Raw genomic sequence first — 17,339 nt, 5'->3', positions numbered from 1 at the left:
CTCATGCCCATATTTATCTTCTTGCTCTTTTGCACCCCAGTATCTCTACTTGCACATCATCTTCTGCACATCTATCACTCCAGTGTTAATGCTACATTTTTATTATTTGGCCTCCTTAGCCTATTTATTGCCTTACCTCCCTACTCTTCTACATTTACACACACTGTACATAGATTTTTCTGTTGTGTTATTGACTGTATATGTGTTTATGTGTAACTCTGTGTTGTTGTTTTTGTCGCACTGTTTTGCTTTATCTTGGCCAGGTCGCAGTTGTAAATGATAACTTGTTTGCAACTGGCCTACCTGGTTAAATAAAGGTGAAATAAATAAAAACATCCCACAGCCCACATAAGAGATAGGTAAAACAGCTTTAGTTGAGAGTAGAGGTATTACCCTAGTAGAGGTTTTACATTGGAGGTATTACCATACCCAGCCAGCAGCCTCCAATTAGGACCGTCTCACTGCATGGCAGCCATTGTCCCTGTGTTTGGCATCTCAGTAAGACAGACAATAGGGCCCGTCAAGCTGACGATGGTGGCAGCCAAAGGTAATTGGATAGACTTTATCCTCCTTAGGCCAGATATTAGAGAATGGTAATCAATGCTATACTTTTCTTTCATAAACTATTAGATTTTCTTCTGCGGTTAGGTTTAAATCCCATTCATTTAAATCCCCTTCTTTTCTGAAGGACAATTCTTCAGAAATTTTTTTTTTGGTCCATAGTCAACTAAGAGACTTACACAGAAAGAAGAGAGTAAAAACAAACTACACAGAGCTAACTAATGCCCCTGACTGTGGGAAAAGAAGAGCAATTAATAAGGTATCAATGGTATCAACATCATAGCTGTCCAGCATAATGTGAAGAAATAGGCCAAAACATTCATTTACAATTGAAAGAATACTCTCTATTATATATATATATAAATTGTGGTAATCTGGACACCAGTAAAAATGAAATTGAAATAGTTAACTGAAATGCATGTTGGTAAATAGTTGCCAGTGAAAAGATGTTGGGCCAGTTTGGCTGCGTCTACACAGCCAGCCCAATTCAGATAACTTTTTCTACCAATTGATCTGTTGACCAATCACATCAGATCTTTTCACATCAGATCCCCTTTGGGCTCCTGAGTGGCGTAGCGGTCTAAGGCATTGCATCTCAGTGCTGGAGGCATCACTACAGACTCTGGTTCTATCCGGGGCTGTATCACAACCCGCCGTTATCGGGAGTCCCATAGGCGGGCGCACAATTGGCCCAGCGTCCGGATTAGGGGAGAGTTTGGCCAGGTTAGGCTGTCATTGTAAAATAAGAATTTGTTCTTAACTGACTTGCCTAATTAAATAAAGGTTAAATAAATACATGTAAAGAGCTGATCTGATTGCTCAAAATAACAATTAGTGAAAAAATATTAGCTGGGTTGATACATACATCACTATCTCCACCATGGGGTTAAAATGTTGTATTTGTCTCCGTTTACAATGTTGTAAGAATCAAGTAACAAAAGCTAAAAGCAAGCATTTTGTAGATGTGCACTGCACCATCTCTGCTGACATGAATCTAAATTATAGCCACAATCATCCCGTGGCCATCATACAATAAGAAATGTAATCATCCCCAGTTTGCAATTGGCTTGTTCAACTCCTATCCTCTTCCCTTGGAGAGAGGGATGATGCTGGTCAAATGGATGACTGCTGTCACCTGGTGGTGGGTTGCAGAACAGAACATGCAGATAAACCACTGAACAAAAATATGAACGCAAGATGTAGTGTTGGTCCCATGTTTAATGAGTTGAACTAAAAAAATCCCAGGAATGTTCCATATGGGGTGGCAGGGTAGCCAAGTGGTTAGAGCATTGGTCTAGTAACCAGAAGGTTGCAAGTTCAAACCCCCGAGCTGATAAGGTACAAATCTGTCACTCTGCCCCTGAACAGGCAGTTTAACCCACTGTTCCTAGGCCATCAGTGAAAATAAGCATTTGTTCTTAACTGACTTGCCTAGTTAAATAAAGGTTAAAAAAAATAAGCATGCACAAAAAGCAAATTTTTCTCAAATTTTGTGCAACAATTTGTTTACATGACTGTTATTGAGCATTTTTTTCCTTTGCCAAGATAATCCTGACAGATGTGGCATATCAATAAACTGATTAAAGAGCATGATGATTACACAGGTGCACCTTGTGCTGGGGACAATAAAAGGCCACTTTAAAATGTGTAGTTTTGTCACATAACACAATGCCACAGATGTCTCAAGTTTTGAGGGAGAGTTCAATTGGCATGCTGACTGCAGAAATGTCCATCAGAGCTGTTGTCAGATAATTGAATGTTAATTTAGCTACCAAAGGCTGCCTCCAATGTCATTTGAGATAATTTGGTAGTATGTCCAACTGGCCTCACTGCAGACCGACCACGTGTAACCACGCCAGCCCAGGACCTTTAATCCTGGCTTCTTCGCCTGTGGGGGACAGGGGATGCTTTGGAGTATTTCTGTTTGAAATAGAGCCCTTTTGCAGGGAAAAACATTGGCTCCCCAGTGGGTGGGCCTATGCCCTCACAGGCCCACCCATGGCTGCATCCCTACTTAGTCATGTGGAATCCACAGATTAGGGCCTAATGAATTTATTTCAATTGACTGATTTCCTTATATGAACTGTAACTCAGTAAAATCTTTAAAATTGTTGCATGTTGTGTTTATATTTTTGTTCAGTATATATGCCATCCAGCAGACACTTTTTACACAAAGGGATTTACAGTAAAGTGTGCACACATGTATAGTATGTGTATGTGATTCCTACAGGAATTGAACCCCCAACCTTGGAGTTTCTCATGCCAAGCTGGAATCAACTGAGTCAAACAACCATACATTTACATACATACAAGTAAGTACACTAACAGGGAGAATACACATAAATAGAACAAGAAAGTTGAAAGCAAAAAGACTAATTACAGAAGTTTAAAAGCTATAAAATACAAGTCATCGAAGAGTTAAAATTGTACTGGATTTTATTGCAAAACAGAAAGTTTGCTGTGTTCACAAAAATTAACATAATTGCAACAACGCGCTCTGCTAAATAAATAACAATGCACGCTAGTTAACTTGAAACCATACAACAGTGTATTCCAGGGGGTATGTATTACTAGGCAGACTTGCCTTTTTGCTCACAAATTGCCTTATTTTTCAGTAGATGCTTGGGCTTTAGTTTGGCTAAAGCCATAAGGTTCCACTGCTGCCTCAGCAACATCACTCTTCAATGGAAATGCAAATAGAAACAGATGCAGAGCAAAACCGTTAGCTAATTATACAGCAGCACTACTTACAGTGCGTGTCCCTGAGCAGTGGAAAAACTGTAAAGCACAGCATGTATCCTTATAGCTTGTATTATTGCTCCTTTGCTGGGTTGCCAGATTGGGTTGATATCATTAGAAAAATGTATTAATGACAATTTTCTGCAATCTAGTCATACATTAAAGACTTTCAACTCATTGAAAAGCAACGTTTGGCAGCCTTTCCTGTTATCTTCAAGGAAAATCTGTAGAAAACAGAGGTGAACAGGTAGACACATTAAAGAGTACAGGACACAGTCATCTCAGAAGGGTATCCAGGTCATTTAAATACATTAATGGGCTGGCACTAGGTAGTTTTCATCTGAAGAGGAAAAACTATGACAAAACAATGGGATGCCTTAAATCAAAATCAGCAGGGGTATCTACAAAAAAGTTCAACATTGCTATGAGTAAATTCCTAAAAGCGTTATGATTAAGTGGATATCCGTATATTGTTCAACCTTCCTATGACCACATTACTGCCATAAACAAGGATCTGAAAAAATATACTTGGAGGTCTGATTCCACCCCATCTGTACAGAAACACAAACAATAGCTATTACAAACCTCGCTTACAAATCTTTTTTAAGGCACTAAAAAATCATAGAAAGAATTTAAGCAAAAAATATGATTCACTTTTGCAGAAAAGCAACATTAATTGAAACATACATCATCTTATTTCCTATGAGGTCAAAATGAGGTTCCAGTTCTCTAAAATCCGTGCAATAGAAAAGATCCTGTTGTGGTTCATCAGACTCAGTAGTTCGTCTCTGTGTATTCAACTGAGAGCTCAAAAAGAGTTCCGTCTCTGTACATGATCTAGATCGACAACATTGCAGTCGGCAACTGCAGACTTACTGATCAACAAATCACCTTGGATCTTAAATAACTGTATTATTAACAGTAGACCAGTCAGTTTGCTCCGTCCGTGATCAGCTACTGAACAAAATGTATGGTAATGTTCTCGAACACATCCACAGTCTCTGCCTCAGACTTAGTCGTCCTTCTTGTCAGAGATGCTCTCTTCCTGGTTGTCCTCAGAGGGGACATGATTGGTGGAAGAGAGTTCTGACTCCACCCCCTGGAGGGCCTGGTACCGCTGGAGCTCCAGATAGGTGGTGAACAGCTTGGCATACTCTGGGTGGTTCAGGGCAAACGCCTGGAACTCGGCTGGAGAGGGAAATGAGGAGACAGAGTGTCAAATCAAAACTTACAGTAGTATATCTGGCATATATAGGGTGGCAGGGTAGCTTAGTGGTTAGAGCGTTGGACTAGTAACCAGAAGGTTGCAAGTTCAAACCCCTGAGCTGACAAGGTACAAATCTGTCGTTCTGCCCCTGTTACCCCACAGTTCCTAGGCTGTCATTGAAAATAAGAATTTGTTCTTAACTGACTTGCCTAGTTAAATAAAGATAAAGTCCCTCCTGTACTCCCTGTTCACCCATGACTGCATGGCCAGGTACGACTCCAACACCATCATTAAGTTTGCTGACGACAATGAAAGCCTATTCCCCCTCAGGAAACTAAAAAGATTTGGCATTGGGTCCTGAGATCCTCAAAAGGTTCTACAGCTGCAACATCGAGAGCTGCTTCTCTTGCTCCTTCTTCACGTTGTCCTGAACGGTTGCATCACTGCCCGGTACGGCAATTGCTCAGCCTCCGACCGTAAAGCACTTCAGAGGGTAGTGCGTACGGCCCAGTACATCACTGGGACAAAGCTGCCTGCCATCCAGGACCTCTACACCAGGCAGTGTCAGAGGAAGGCGCTAAAAATTGTCATAGACTGTTCTCTCTACTACCGCATGGCAAGCGTTACCGGAGTGCCAAGTATAGGACAAAAAGGCTTCTCAACAGTTTTTACCCACAAGCCATAAGACTCCTGAACAGGTAACCAAATGGTTCCGTCAAGGGAAGCAGTCAGCTGCCTTTAGTTCATGCTGGAGTCCTCCACTTCAGATAACCGTTGACCTTCACAAGGGTCTACTTACAGAAAGTGATGAATTCAGAGCTGTCTGTATCTATCTCCTTAAAGAGTTTGGAGACGTTGAGGTCACACACGCCTAGAGCAGAGCGAAGCATGGAAGAGAACTCTTCATGAGTGATTCTTTTGTCCTCGTCTGTGTCAAACAGCTGAGAGGAGAGGGAGACAATTAGTTAAGTAATGACAACACATAGGATTGCTAATTGAAATCGAGATTGCTTTTATGACCATGTGGCTTTCAAACCTACTTCATGTTCCCCTTAGACAACCACACACACGTATTTAACTTTATCATAGCCACTGAGTGCTTGTCTATTGCTTCCCAACCATGGGTAGGCCTCACAGACACAGTCTGCGTCAGCTACATACCTAGGCCCCAATGTCATGTGTTGGACAGCTAAATGTGACACAGTAACATTCGCAACAAGCAGGGTTTTTATTGGCCGAACCTGGAAAGCTGTGCGGAGGACCTCTTCGGTGTTAGCTGGCCGACATAAGATGGTTACACCGATGACATACTCTCTGAAGTCAATGGTGCCATCTCCATCCTAGAGAGACAGAGTGACAGCTAAGTATCAGTTAACAAAGCCAGACTACACATTGCATTCGGTGGACTACAATACTCTACAAATACAGTATGTTTTTCCAAGATGAACAATGGTTCCTTTATTTCTTCAGACAGTTTGTTTACCCTCTGAACAAAGCAGTGGGGGACAGCATACTAAATCCTCGATTACTTAGCCCATCCAGTCACAGGTTGGAGAGAACAGACAGAATGGCTGTGGTCTGATTCTCTATGCTTCAAAAGAATAGTGGAGTCATACACTTCCCTTTGTGGATTTCAAAGGAATGTTGTAAGAAATATGGTGCAGACTTCCTCCAGCCAAGCTTGCACCAGTCCAACACAACCTAGGAAAGCCTAGAAGAGAGATTGTACCATACTAGATGTGACTGGCTCTCACCCTGTCAAATAGAGCAAACAGCTCCTGCAGGGCGGGGCTGATGGGCAGCTTGAGGAAGCTGGCGAACTCTTGGATGGTGATGCGGCCTCCTTTACAGGAGCAGGCCACAGCTGCAAAGCCCTCTAGCTCCTTCTTCACGTTGTCCCACTTCAGGCTGAGGGGGACCAGGGAGGAAAGGAGGAGGGCAGGACACAAGGACTTACTCAGGGGTGGAAGAGGGTGTAGGTCTGTGTGTGTGTCCAACTATTACCAATTGCCGATGTAGCAGTTGGCCTAATAAAGCAGTATTGTGTAAGGCAGTGTTACTTCAGTGTGGAGCTTGCCAGTGGGTGACACAACAGTACATAACAGGACATAGTGTGTTGCCACAGTGGCAATAGCACAGTATTAGAGCGGTAGAGGAGCCAGTCTTACTCAAGTTTTTGGCTGATCTTAGTGAACTCCACTAGACCAGCCTCCATTGGCAGGGTGAGCTCCCCAGCCGAGATCATCAGTCTACAGTCCTCATATGTGTGGTCCGTCACTGGCACACCCAGGGCCCTGCACACACATAGGGATAGAATTGAAGAGATGGGTAAGAATATACATAAGGAAGATATTATTAAATGCTGTAATACCATTCACACACACACTTACTGGGCCATAACATTTCGTACTGTCCTGGCGAACAGCACAGGTCTTTTCTTTTCCTCCTCAGTAGGGGTAACTGGAGGAAGAAACTGGAGGAGAGGGCAAAGGTCAAAACAGGGACTAACCAGGAAGTACAGGCTAACTGGAGGGCTACCTAGATAAGGTCTTTATAACACATTCATAAGCCATACATAACACCTTTACAAACCATACATAACACATAGGTACTGCTAATGAACGTGTTATGTAGTCATTATCTCTTGGCTTTCTAAGTAAGTATTCCTGTGTCGTGTGTTAATACTAACCTCTATCTCTACATTGGTGTAGAGCTGAGACAGAGTGAGAAGCAGCAGGGTTCTCCTGAAAGAACATCACCGCAAACCATCATCACCTCTATTCAAAGGGCATAACGGTAATCCCATACAACAAGATTGAAATATAAGCCCACTAAACTGAAAAACAATTCATCGCTCAACAGTGAAAATCTCTATTCCCAGAGTTTGAGGACTAACTATGGCCCATGAGAAGTCAAAGGAACATAGTTGCAATGTGAAACACGGTACAGAAAACAACAGGGGACATGTAGCGTCGAAGCGTTGAGGCAACACTGATGATTGTAATCCACTGAGTGCACTGCAGACTTACGAGCTGAAGCCTTGCCAAGTCCAAGTCACAGTGTCCAGTCTGTTGGGATATCTCATGACCACAGGCTGCACCGGGACCCCAGGGACGAAGGCACCTGACGGGGAGAGAGGGACAGAGTGAGACCCTACTGACCTCCAGCACCAGCACTGACCACTATTCTAACTTAATGAGCACACACACACAACCTATATGTGCAAACACAGGAGCACAGACAGCCTACTAATTGGACAGAGTGCAGCCGATGACAACTCATTTACCCACAGTACACATCCAACCAATAACAAGACCTGAAGCTGGATTCATCTAACCCTGATCAATATATCAATCAGTACTGTAAGGAAGCCACTAGTATTAGGTATGTTGGTTTGGATATTGGCACTGTAGTAGAACAAAGTAATTCAGTTAGATGCAAATGTCTATGCAAAAACTCTAACATGCCATAGAGTGTAATTGATGGTCTTATATGCTGTTATTTGCATTGATTATTAGATGCATTCTCAGGTTTACAGCTTTAGGATTGAATCATAGCAATTGCTACTGTATAATTCCCTCAGATCCTAATAGCCTAGTTCTTGGTATTGAGTGAAGATAATGAACTTCAGAAGGAAATTACTGACTGATTATCTCATTGTGCAATCTATTCCATTTCGCTATGGCTACTGTTTCAGGAAGTAATGGATTCACTCTGGCCCCTTCCCTCTGGAGAAGCCCATTGTGTGTGCATCAGGTGACTGACCACACAATGAGGCACATAACATGTAGCATACTGGGAGTAAATGAAGAGATGTTGTGTCAAAACAATTGTAACAGTGTTACTTCCGTCCCGCTCTTCACCCCAGCCTGGGCTTGAACCAGGAACCCTCTGCACACGTCAACAAGTCACCCTCGAGGCATCATTACCTGTCGCTCCACAAAAGCCACAGCCCTTGCAGAGCAATGGAAACAACTACTTTAAGGTCTCAGAGCCGGGGAAGTCAGTGATTGAAACTCTACTGGCGTGCACAGCTAACTAGCTAGTCATTTCACACCGGTTACACAAGCACCCCAGAAAGAAGCTAAATGAACACCATTCTGGAACCGCATGATGGCCCTATCTCTGCCATTAGTTTACGAGTGAATTTGCATTAAGTAAATGACACCACTAGTGTGGATGGTACTGTGTGTCTCTCCCAGCAGACTCTCTGTCCACACTATAAACAAATGACAACCAGCCTGTTAAGTGGGAATACAACATGGACACTGTAGGGTCCCACATGATTTTCATACCCTATCAACAGTACACTGTTTGGTATAATATTGATACCTTGGATCCATACAAAGGTGTTTCTACTCCTATTTAAAAACAAACATGGCAGTGAAGTTCAACCTACCTTGTTTGAAAGTGATGAGACATGAGCGATTTGTACAAGTCCCCTCAGGGAAGACCAGGATCTGGAACATAAATAACTAAATGTTTATTTTCAGTTGTACAACTGAAATGTGTCTTCTGCATTTAACCTAACCCCTCTGAATCAGAGAGGTGCAGGGGGCTGCCTTTATTGGCATCCACATCATCGGTGCCCAGGGAACAGTGGGTTAAACTGCCTTGCTCAGTGGCAGAACGACAGATTTTTACCTTGTCAGCTCGGGGATTCGCTCCAGCAACCTTTCGGCTACTGGCCCAATGCTCTAACCACTAGGTTCCCACCACTGACAATGTAGATGGATCAGAGGTCCCCACATGAATAGTAAATTAAGAAAATAAATTGACCAACTAGGGACATTTTGTTAGTCCCCACAAGATCAAATGGTATTTATGGGGAGTTTAGGGTTAAGGTCAGAATTAGTGTTAGGGTTAGAATTAGGTTGAGGGTTAGGGAAAATAGGATTTTGAATGGGACTGAATTGTGTGTCCCCACAAGGTTAGTTATTCAAAACTGTGTGTGTGTGTGTGTGTGTGTGTGTGTGTGTGTGTGTGTCTGTGTGTGTGTGTGTGTGTGTGTATGCCAGTGACAGACCTGTGGCCAGCGGCCCCCAGACTTGGCTCTGCTGTCTATCTCCATAATGGTGTTCTTGCGGGAGTCTGGGTCCTGTCTGGAGACCAGCACCGGCTGGAGACACCGCACAAACCCTGGATGGAGAAAGGAAAGTTAAACTCACACACTAGCGCTGAGCAATTAGAGTTTTTTAGTGTTTCGATTACGATTTTTTTTTTTTAAGATTAAATGCACTATGCATTATGTGGGTTGAATGCTGTAACACAGAATAAAACAATGAATAAAAGTCCCATGATGGTAGTGACTGCACATTACTGCTTATCACTTATTAACCATCATTTATTCACATTACTTTTCTTTAATAAAATATTTCAGTTGCTGTGTATATTACATTTTTTGAATTTGATGGATTCATTATTTCATTCCAAGTCATCATCTCATCTCTATACCTATGCTGTCTGACAAAAATCACTATTTTGTCGTTCCTCAAAGTAAATAAGGCATACTTTAAGACTGCTGAATACCAACTATCAATCACTAAGATCATGTATTTTTAGTTAGAGATGCCTCACGAAGTTACATCTGCTCTCTATATCACCTCACGATCTCCCATTCTTCTGTCTTCCGTTGCAGGCGTAAAAGAAACACAGACCGGAGAAGCAGATGTGCAATAGATTATGGTCATTGTAGTTAATTACCACGTTTTATGCACTAAACTACGCATAATATTGGCCTGTTGGAAACTACAACCCCCTACGACATCACACACTTCAGGCTGGATCTGATTTATCTCCAGAGAATGTACGCATTGAGCTCACAGCAACAAAAAAATAACTAAATGGAAATTAAATAATTGAACCGCTGTTGGTCAATTAGTTGTTAAAAATGTCAGTTAATCGCTCAGCACTAACGCACACCAATACAGGCTGGAGGCACCGCACAAACCCTGGAAAGGAAACACACACATCAGATAAACACTAACGGATATTAAATCTGCAAACAGAATCAGCATAAATACCCACACTTATCATTGACAGACCCACACACACTGATCGCTGACTCACAAACACACACTCTAAAAAAAACAACTAACCCTAACCCTCTAAAAAAAACAGACAGAAACAACACTCACTGCCAAATATAGGAGTGGCGAGGTTCTCAGTGCGGGACACAGTGGAGGGCAGGCCTGCTACGATGCACACAATGCCATCAAAGAAGGTGGAGTGTGGGGCCACAGCCAGAATGGGGGCCTCTGCACTGCTCACCTGCTGGCCCTTCACCACCACCCTGAAGCCCATGAAGAAGTAGTAGGACCTCCCCAGGAACGCCATCACACGCCGACACATGAACCTGGGGAACCAGAGAGTCAAACAACAGAGATTTAGCATGAAACTATACAGATTAAACTAACAGTTGTATACTGTCAGGAATATTCACCTAGAGACACTGAACATGGATACATATAGCCTACATCTGAATGGACCAATATTACAGTCAACATAGATCTGTGTGTTGTCAGGACCTCAACTTAGCCTTTTGATGGTCAGTAGTACTGTACTAAGTTGGTACTCCATGTTCATCAGCTAGTTAGTGTTATCAACTATCAAATAAAACAGACCTGAACACGAGCGATAAACAACCAGCAGCTGCATGTAGCTGTGGTCATATCAACACATACAATCAAAGAGAGAGGGAAGTGGGCTGCTTTTGAGTCACAGAAGAACACATTTGGTTTATTCATCATGTGTTGCATCAGGCCTCATACAACATATCTCTATGACCCCCTCCATTCTGAGGAAATAAAGAAGAGGTAGATAGTGTTTTGTTCGATACAGACAAGATCTAATGAAGACTGCTTCAGCTACACACAAACTGGACAGTTTTATCTCCATCTCTGCATTCAAAGACTCAATCATTTACACTTACTGACACTTGTGGCTGCTTTGCATCATGTATTGTTGTCTCCACCTTTTTGCCCTTTGTGCTGTTTTATGCGCCTAATAATGTTTGTACCACATTTGTGCTGCTACCAGGTCGTGTTGCTGCCATGTTGTGTCACTATCAGGTTGTTGTTATGTTGTGTTACTACTAGAGGTCGACCGAATATGATTTTTCAACGCCGATACCGATTATTGGAGAACCAAAAAAAGCCGATACCGATTAATCAGCCAATTTTTTAAATGTATTTGTAATAATGACAATTACAACAATACTGAATGAACACTTATTTTAACTTAATATAATACATCAATAAAATCAATTTTGCCTCAAATAAATAATGAAACATGTTCAATTTGGTTTAAATAATGCAAAAACAAAGTGTTGGAGAAGAAAGTAAAAGTGCAATATGTGCCATGTAAAAAAGCTAACGTTTAAAGTTCCTTGCTCAGAACATGAGAACATAAGAAAGCTGGTGGTTCCTTTTAACATGAGTCTTCAATATTCCCAGGTAAGACGTTTTAGGTTGTAGTTATTATAGGAATTATCGGACTATTTCTCTCTATACCATTTGCATTTCATATACCTTTGACTATTAGATGTTCTTATAGGCACTTTAGTATTGCCAGTGTAACAGTATAGCATCCGTCCCTCTCCTCGCCCCTACTTGGGCTCGAACCAGGAACACATCGACAACAGCCACCCTCGAAGCATTATTACCCATCGCTCCACAAAAGCCACGGCCCTTGCAGAGCAAGAGGAACAACTACTCCAAGTTTCAGAGCGAGTGACGTCACCGATTGAAACGCTATTAGCGTGCACACCGCTAACTAGCTTGCCATCTCACATCGGTTACACCAGCCTAATCTCAGGAGTTGATAGGCTTGAAGTCATAAACAGCTCAATGCTTGAAGCATTGCGAAGAGCTGCTGGCAAAACGCATGAAAGTGCTGTTTGAATGAATGCGTACGAGCCTGCTGCTGCCTACCATCGCTCGGTCAGACTGCTCTATCAACTCATAGACTATAATATAATAACACATAGAAATACGAGTCTTTGGTCATTAATATGGTCGAATCTGGAAACTATCATTTCGAAAACAAAACGTTTATTATTTCAGTGAAATACGGAACCATTACGTATTGTATCTAACGGGTGGCATCCCTAAGTCTAAATATTGCTGTTACATTGTAAACCCTTCACTGTTATGACATAATTATGTACAATCCTGGCAAATTAATTACGGTCTTTGTTAGGAATAAATGGACTTCACACAGTTCGCAATGAGCCAGGCGGGCCAGACTGCTTGCACGGAACGCAAGAGAAGTGACACAATTTCCCTAATTATAAGAAATTCATGTTAGCAGGCAATATTAACTAAATATGCAGGTAAAAAAATATATACTTGTGTATTGATTTTAAAGAAAGGCATTGATATTTATGGTTAGGTTTGGTGCAACGACAGTGCTAAATCATCACCTGTTTGGCGAAGTAGGCTGTGATTCGCTGAGAAATTAATGGGCACCGCATCGATTACATGCAACGCAGGAGACGCTAGATAAACTAGTAATATCATCAACCATGTGTAGTTAACTAGTGATTATGTGAAGATTGATTGTATTTTATAAGTTTAATGTTTAACTGACTTGCCAAGTTAAATAAAGGTGTAAATATATATATATTTATTTTTAAATCGGCCAAAAAACTTGAAATCGGCTCCAATTAATCGGCCATTCCGATTAATCGGTCGACCTCTAGTTACTACCATGCTGCGTTGTCATGTGTTGCGGCCATGCTGTGTTGTCGTCTTAGGTCTCTCGTCATGTAGTGTTGTCTCTCTTGTCTTGAAGTGTTTTGTCCTACTTTTTTTTATTTTTTTATCCCAGCCCCTGTCCCTGCAAGAAGCGTTTTGCCTCTTGGTAGGCCATCATTTTAAATATCAATTTGCTCTTAGCTGACTTGATTTGTTAAATAAAGGTTAAATAAATACACAGAAAGGGCTGATGTAGGCTACATTCCTTAAAACCTCTACAGGATCGGTATCCCCCACGGGACGTTAATGTGATTAGCATGAGGTGATTAGCATTTAAGGTTTCAAAGCTTAAATTCTTGTTAATATACAGTGGGGCAAAAAAGTATTTAGTCAGCCACCAATTGTGCAAGTTTTCCCACTTAAAAAGATGAGAGGCCTGTAATTTTCATCATAGGTACACTTCAACTATGACAGACAAAATGAGAAAAAAAATCCAGAAAATCACATTGTAGGATTTTTAATGAATTTATTTGCAAATTATGGTGATATTTAATGGATCAATCCAAAACTTTGTACATACACTGCTTTGTACAAAACACTTGTTTTTTTCTAGTAGCCAAAATATAAATTGCGCCTGGGCTGGAATACCACATTATGGCCTTTCTCTTGCATTTCAAAGATGATGGTACAAAAAACGCTTGTTTTTACCATATCGAATGTATTATATTCTCCTACATTAATTTCACATTTCTACAAACTTCAAAGTGTTTCCTTTCAAATGGTATCAAGAATATGCATATCCTTGCTTCAGGTCCTGAGCTACAGGCAGTTAGATTTGGGTATGTCATTTTAGGCGACAATTGGAAAAAAGTGGTGGATCCTTAAGAGGTTTTAACAGCTTGACAGTTCATTTTTAGTTGAGGATGAACAAGAACTAGTGTGAAATTGCATAGTTGTTACTCCTTCGTCCTTCCTGCATTTCTCAATGTGTGAAAATCCCACAGCTCATGATGTATAGGGACAATTCCATGGTAACAGAGTGAAGCTGAGACAGATTTTTCACTTTAAAATCTAGGTCAAACAAAAACTGCAAAGTTAAAGTTGCACTATGCAGGAATCTCTACCCAATTTCCTGGTTGCTAAAACTCTAATAGCTAGCCTAATTTCAGTTTATATGACAAAATAAGCTAGTATAATGTAGAGAATCATTGTACCATCAAAACCCCTGTGACATATAGTTTCCATAATCAAAATAATAGTTTTTTCAGACGCAAAAACAAAACCTGACGGAAAGCATAGGAATAGTGCACAGATCTACCAATTCCTATACTTGATTTCAAGCAGAATGATCGATCTATAACTCATATTTCTATGTGAATTTGGTCGGTCGCCCAAACATTTACATATTTTCACTTTAAACAAACCATACAACTATATGCACAATGACTACTTTGAACAATTTCCACAGAAAATGTTCCAAAAACACACAGTGCACATGCAACATTTGGTAAAAGAATGATGGTTTGTGCTGTTTGTGCAGTTCTGTTAATGTGGAAATACCCCTACGCATCAAGAGCTGTGGGATTGAGAAACGCAGGAAGGAGGGAGGAGTAACAACTATGTAATTTCACACTAGTTTAATTCTTGTTCATCCTCAACTAAAAACAAACTGTCAAGCTGTTAAGGAATGTAGCCTACATCAGCTCGTTCTGTGTAGCTGAAGCTGTCTTCATTAGATATTTGTCTGTATTGTCCAAAACACCAGCTAGCTCATCTTCTTTCCTTTCTCAAAACTTTGTTACCATGGAACTGCCCATAGGCCTAACTACTTAAGTCATAAACAACAATGCTCTGTACATACTCTGGAACTAATGACTAAAGTACTCATAGTGGATGCATAGTTGACATATAGTTATACATACAGACCAGTAGTGGCACAGGATGGTGTTTTGCAGTATATTTACCGTCTCCATCCGGTCATGGGTGCCACTGCTCCCTTGAGAGGGTGCATGAATGTTGTTATGACAGCAACAGGCCATGTTACCATGAGAACCAGAGTCAGGAAGATGGCACGTATAGGTACCAGGAAGATTCCCAGGAATACACACTGCAAAGAGAGAGAAAAAAACATCACACACACACCAGTTTCTTTTTACAGATCTACACCGTGTTAAGGTTACTGACTTCATGTCACTGAAAGGATTTTAAAGAGCCATTTTAAAACACACATTTCCTAACCAACATATATAATGCGCAACGATTACAACCATTAAGCAAGGAATACGCACGTTATAGACTTTTCATTCTAGAAATTCACATGGTTGGAGGAATTTCTAGAGGGTACATAAATGCCTCCATTGTTTGTGTTACACAATAACAAGGCATTACAAAAGGATTGTCAGGGTTTCATAGGCTTAGATTAGCTATGTACCTGTACTGTAGGCTATAGTCACGCACCACCAGCCGAGGAGCTATAGAGGACAACCACCCGGCTGCGCTCAACTGTTTATGTTTGAATACCAACCCCCGTTCTGAGACGGATAAATTAATGAGTTAATCGATTTATTTTACATTTTATACTCACTTTGATAATGTCAGCCTTGGCCAATTTCACCTCCTGCACAAAAGGATTAAGGACGGCCGGAAGAAACAGGGATTGCTGCCTGGGTAACGCGAACACTCTCCGGGGAGTCATTCTTCTCGCTCGGGTCGCGGTATGGCGTCAAGAAGCTTTAGAATTGCACAGTAGTGCTGCAATCACCCCACTTCCTCGATTCGAATCTTGCGAATTCTGTTCGCTCTCCGAATGTTGTGATAACATGGTTCACAACAACCACAGAGCAAGGACGAGTGATCTGGCACTCTGCCTCCGATTACTTTTAGGCCCCACCTACTGCACTGGGTTTACGTGGGATTGTAACCTTTTGCCTGGTGAGCAGTGGTGGGGTGAAAACACAAATTTAATTACTTGACACATTGGAAAGAATTTACAAAAAACCCAGAGCAAACGAGAATGCTATTTGACCCTAAACAGAGTACACCGTGGCAGAATACCTGACCACTTTGACTGACCTAAAATCTTTGACTATGTATGCTGTACAGACTCAGTTAGCATAGCTTTGATATTGAGAAAGGCCACCGCAGACCTGGCTCTCAAGAGAAGGCAGGCTATGTGCACATTGCACACAAAATGAGGTGGAAACTGAGCTGCACATCCTAACTGCCTGCCAAATGTATGACCATATTAGAGACACATATTTCCCTCAGATTACACAGACCCACAAAGAATTTAAAAACATCCAATTTTGATAAACTCTCATATATGTTGGGTGAAATACCACAGTGTGCAATCACAACAGCAAGATGTGTGACCTGTTGCCACAAGAAAAGGGCAACCAGTGAAGAACAAACACCATTATAAATAAACCTATATTTATGTTAATTTATTTTCCCTTTTGTACTTGAACTATTTGCACACCATGCCAATAAAGCCCCTTAAATTGAAATTGATTGGCTGAAATAAACAGAGTGAACAAGTCAAATATTCATGTTGAATTACAAAATGTATAATTTTGAAGCAACTTTACAAGATTAGTTCATGTACATCAGGGTGGCATTCAATAGACTAGATATGGGGCCTAAAGAAAAGAAAACACAGAAATACCCATAGAAGAATAAGAATAGTCATTGAGGTTTCGATTCACAGCTTAGCAATTGGGGTCAAATTGTTGTGTTCATTTGTATGAAATGAACTAAGTCATATCTCAAGTGCAAAGGCATACTATGGCTGGCATGATGATGTGCTCTGCTCCATAATAAAAACCACAACAAAGCGTTTTTCAGACCTTCATCCATCCACAAGATGTCACCTGTTAGTCAAATATGGCATTGACCACAGAGGTACTGTATGTAAGGGCCCTCAGAACAGCTCAACAAGGACCTGAATACAGATGCACAGTATGAAGTGTACTTGAGAAAAAACGTTTTAGAACTACACCTATTTATAGGCTATTCATTTAATGATTACAAATTGTGCGCTAGTAGGCTACAGAAAGGCATAGTCATATCTAGTGTGACAGTCCCATCTAGTAAGAAACGTTAAGGGCGTTTCTCTCTCTCTCTCACACACACATATA

At 41.2% G+C, this 17,339-nt stretch overlaps 1 protein-coding gene across 1 annotated transcript; it reads right to left on the bottom strand.

The window, feature by feature from the left end:
* Window positions 1–2,979: 2,979 nt before the first annotated feature.
* Window positions 2,980–16,065, bottom strand: LOC135551233 (lysophosphatidylcholine acyltransferase 2-like). Its single transcript, XM_064982544.1, has 13 exons — window positions 15,788–16,065; window positions 15,168–15,310; window positions 10,645–10,862; window positions 9,534–9,646; window positions 8,907–8,967; window positions 7,537–7,630; window positions 7,197–7,251; window positions 6,898–6,980; window positions 6,676–6,801; window positions 6,262–6,415; window positions 5,749–5,847; window positions 5,307–5,448; window positions 2,980–4,488 (listed from the first exon to the last, which is right to left on the bottom strand). The coding sequence occupies exons 1-13, from the start codon at window positions 15,896–15,898 to the stop codon at window positions 4,313–4,315; spliced, it is 1,575 nt and encodes a 524-aa protein (XP_064838616.1). The 5' UTR covers window positions 15,899–16,065; the 3' UTR covers window positions 2,980–4,312.
* Window positions 16,066–17,339: the final 1,274 nt, after the last annotated feature.

The sequence above is a fragment of the Oncorhynchus masou genome, chromosome 1 (genome assembly GCF_036934945.1).
Source record: "Oncorhynchus masou masou isolate Uvic2021 chromosome 1, UVic_Omas_1.1, whole genome shotgun sequence".
NCBI classification, from domain to species: Eukaryota; Metazoa; Chordata; class Actinopteri; order Salmoniformes; family Salmonidae; genus Oncorhynchus; species Oncorhynchus masou.
The sequence above is the reverse complement of the archived record's forward strand: the minus strand, read 5'-3'. Positions and strand labels throughout refer to the sequence as shown.

Coding starts and splice junctions, on each gene's coding strand:
- LOC135551233 (XM_064982544.1), bottom strand. CDS start 15,898: ATGACTCCCCGGAGAGTGTTCGCGTTACCCAGGCAGCAATCCCTGTTT. Junction 8,968..9,533: donor CTGGGGGCCGCTGGCCACAG/GTCTGTCACTGG, acceptor TTTATGTTCCAG/ATCCTGGTCTTCCCTGAGGG. Junction 6,416..6,675: donor AAGATCAGCCAAAAACTTGA/GTAAGACTGGCT, acceptor GGTCCCCCTCAG/CCTGAAGTGGGACAACGTGA.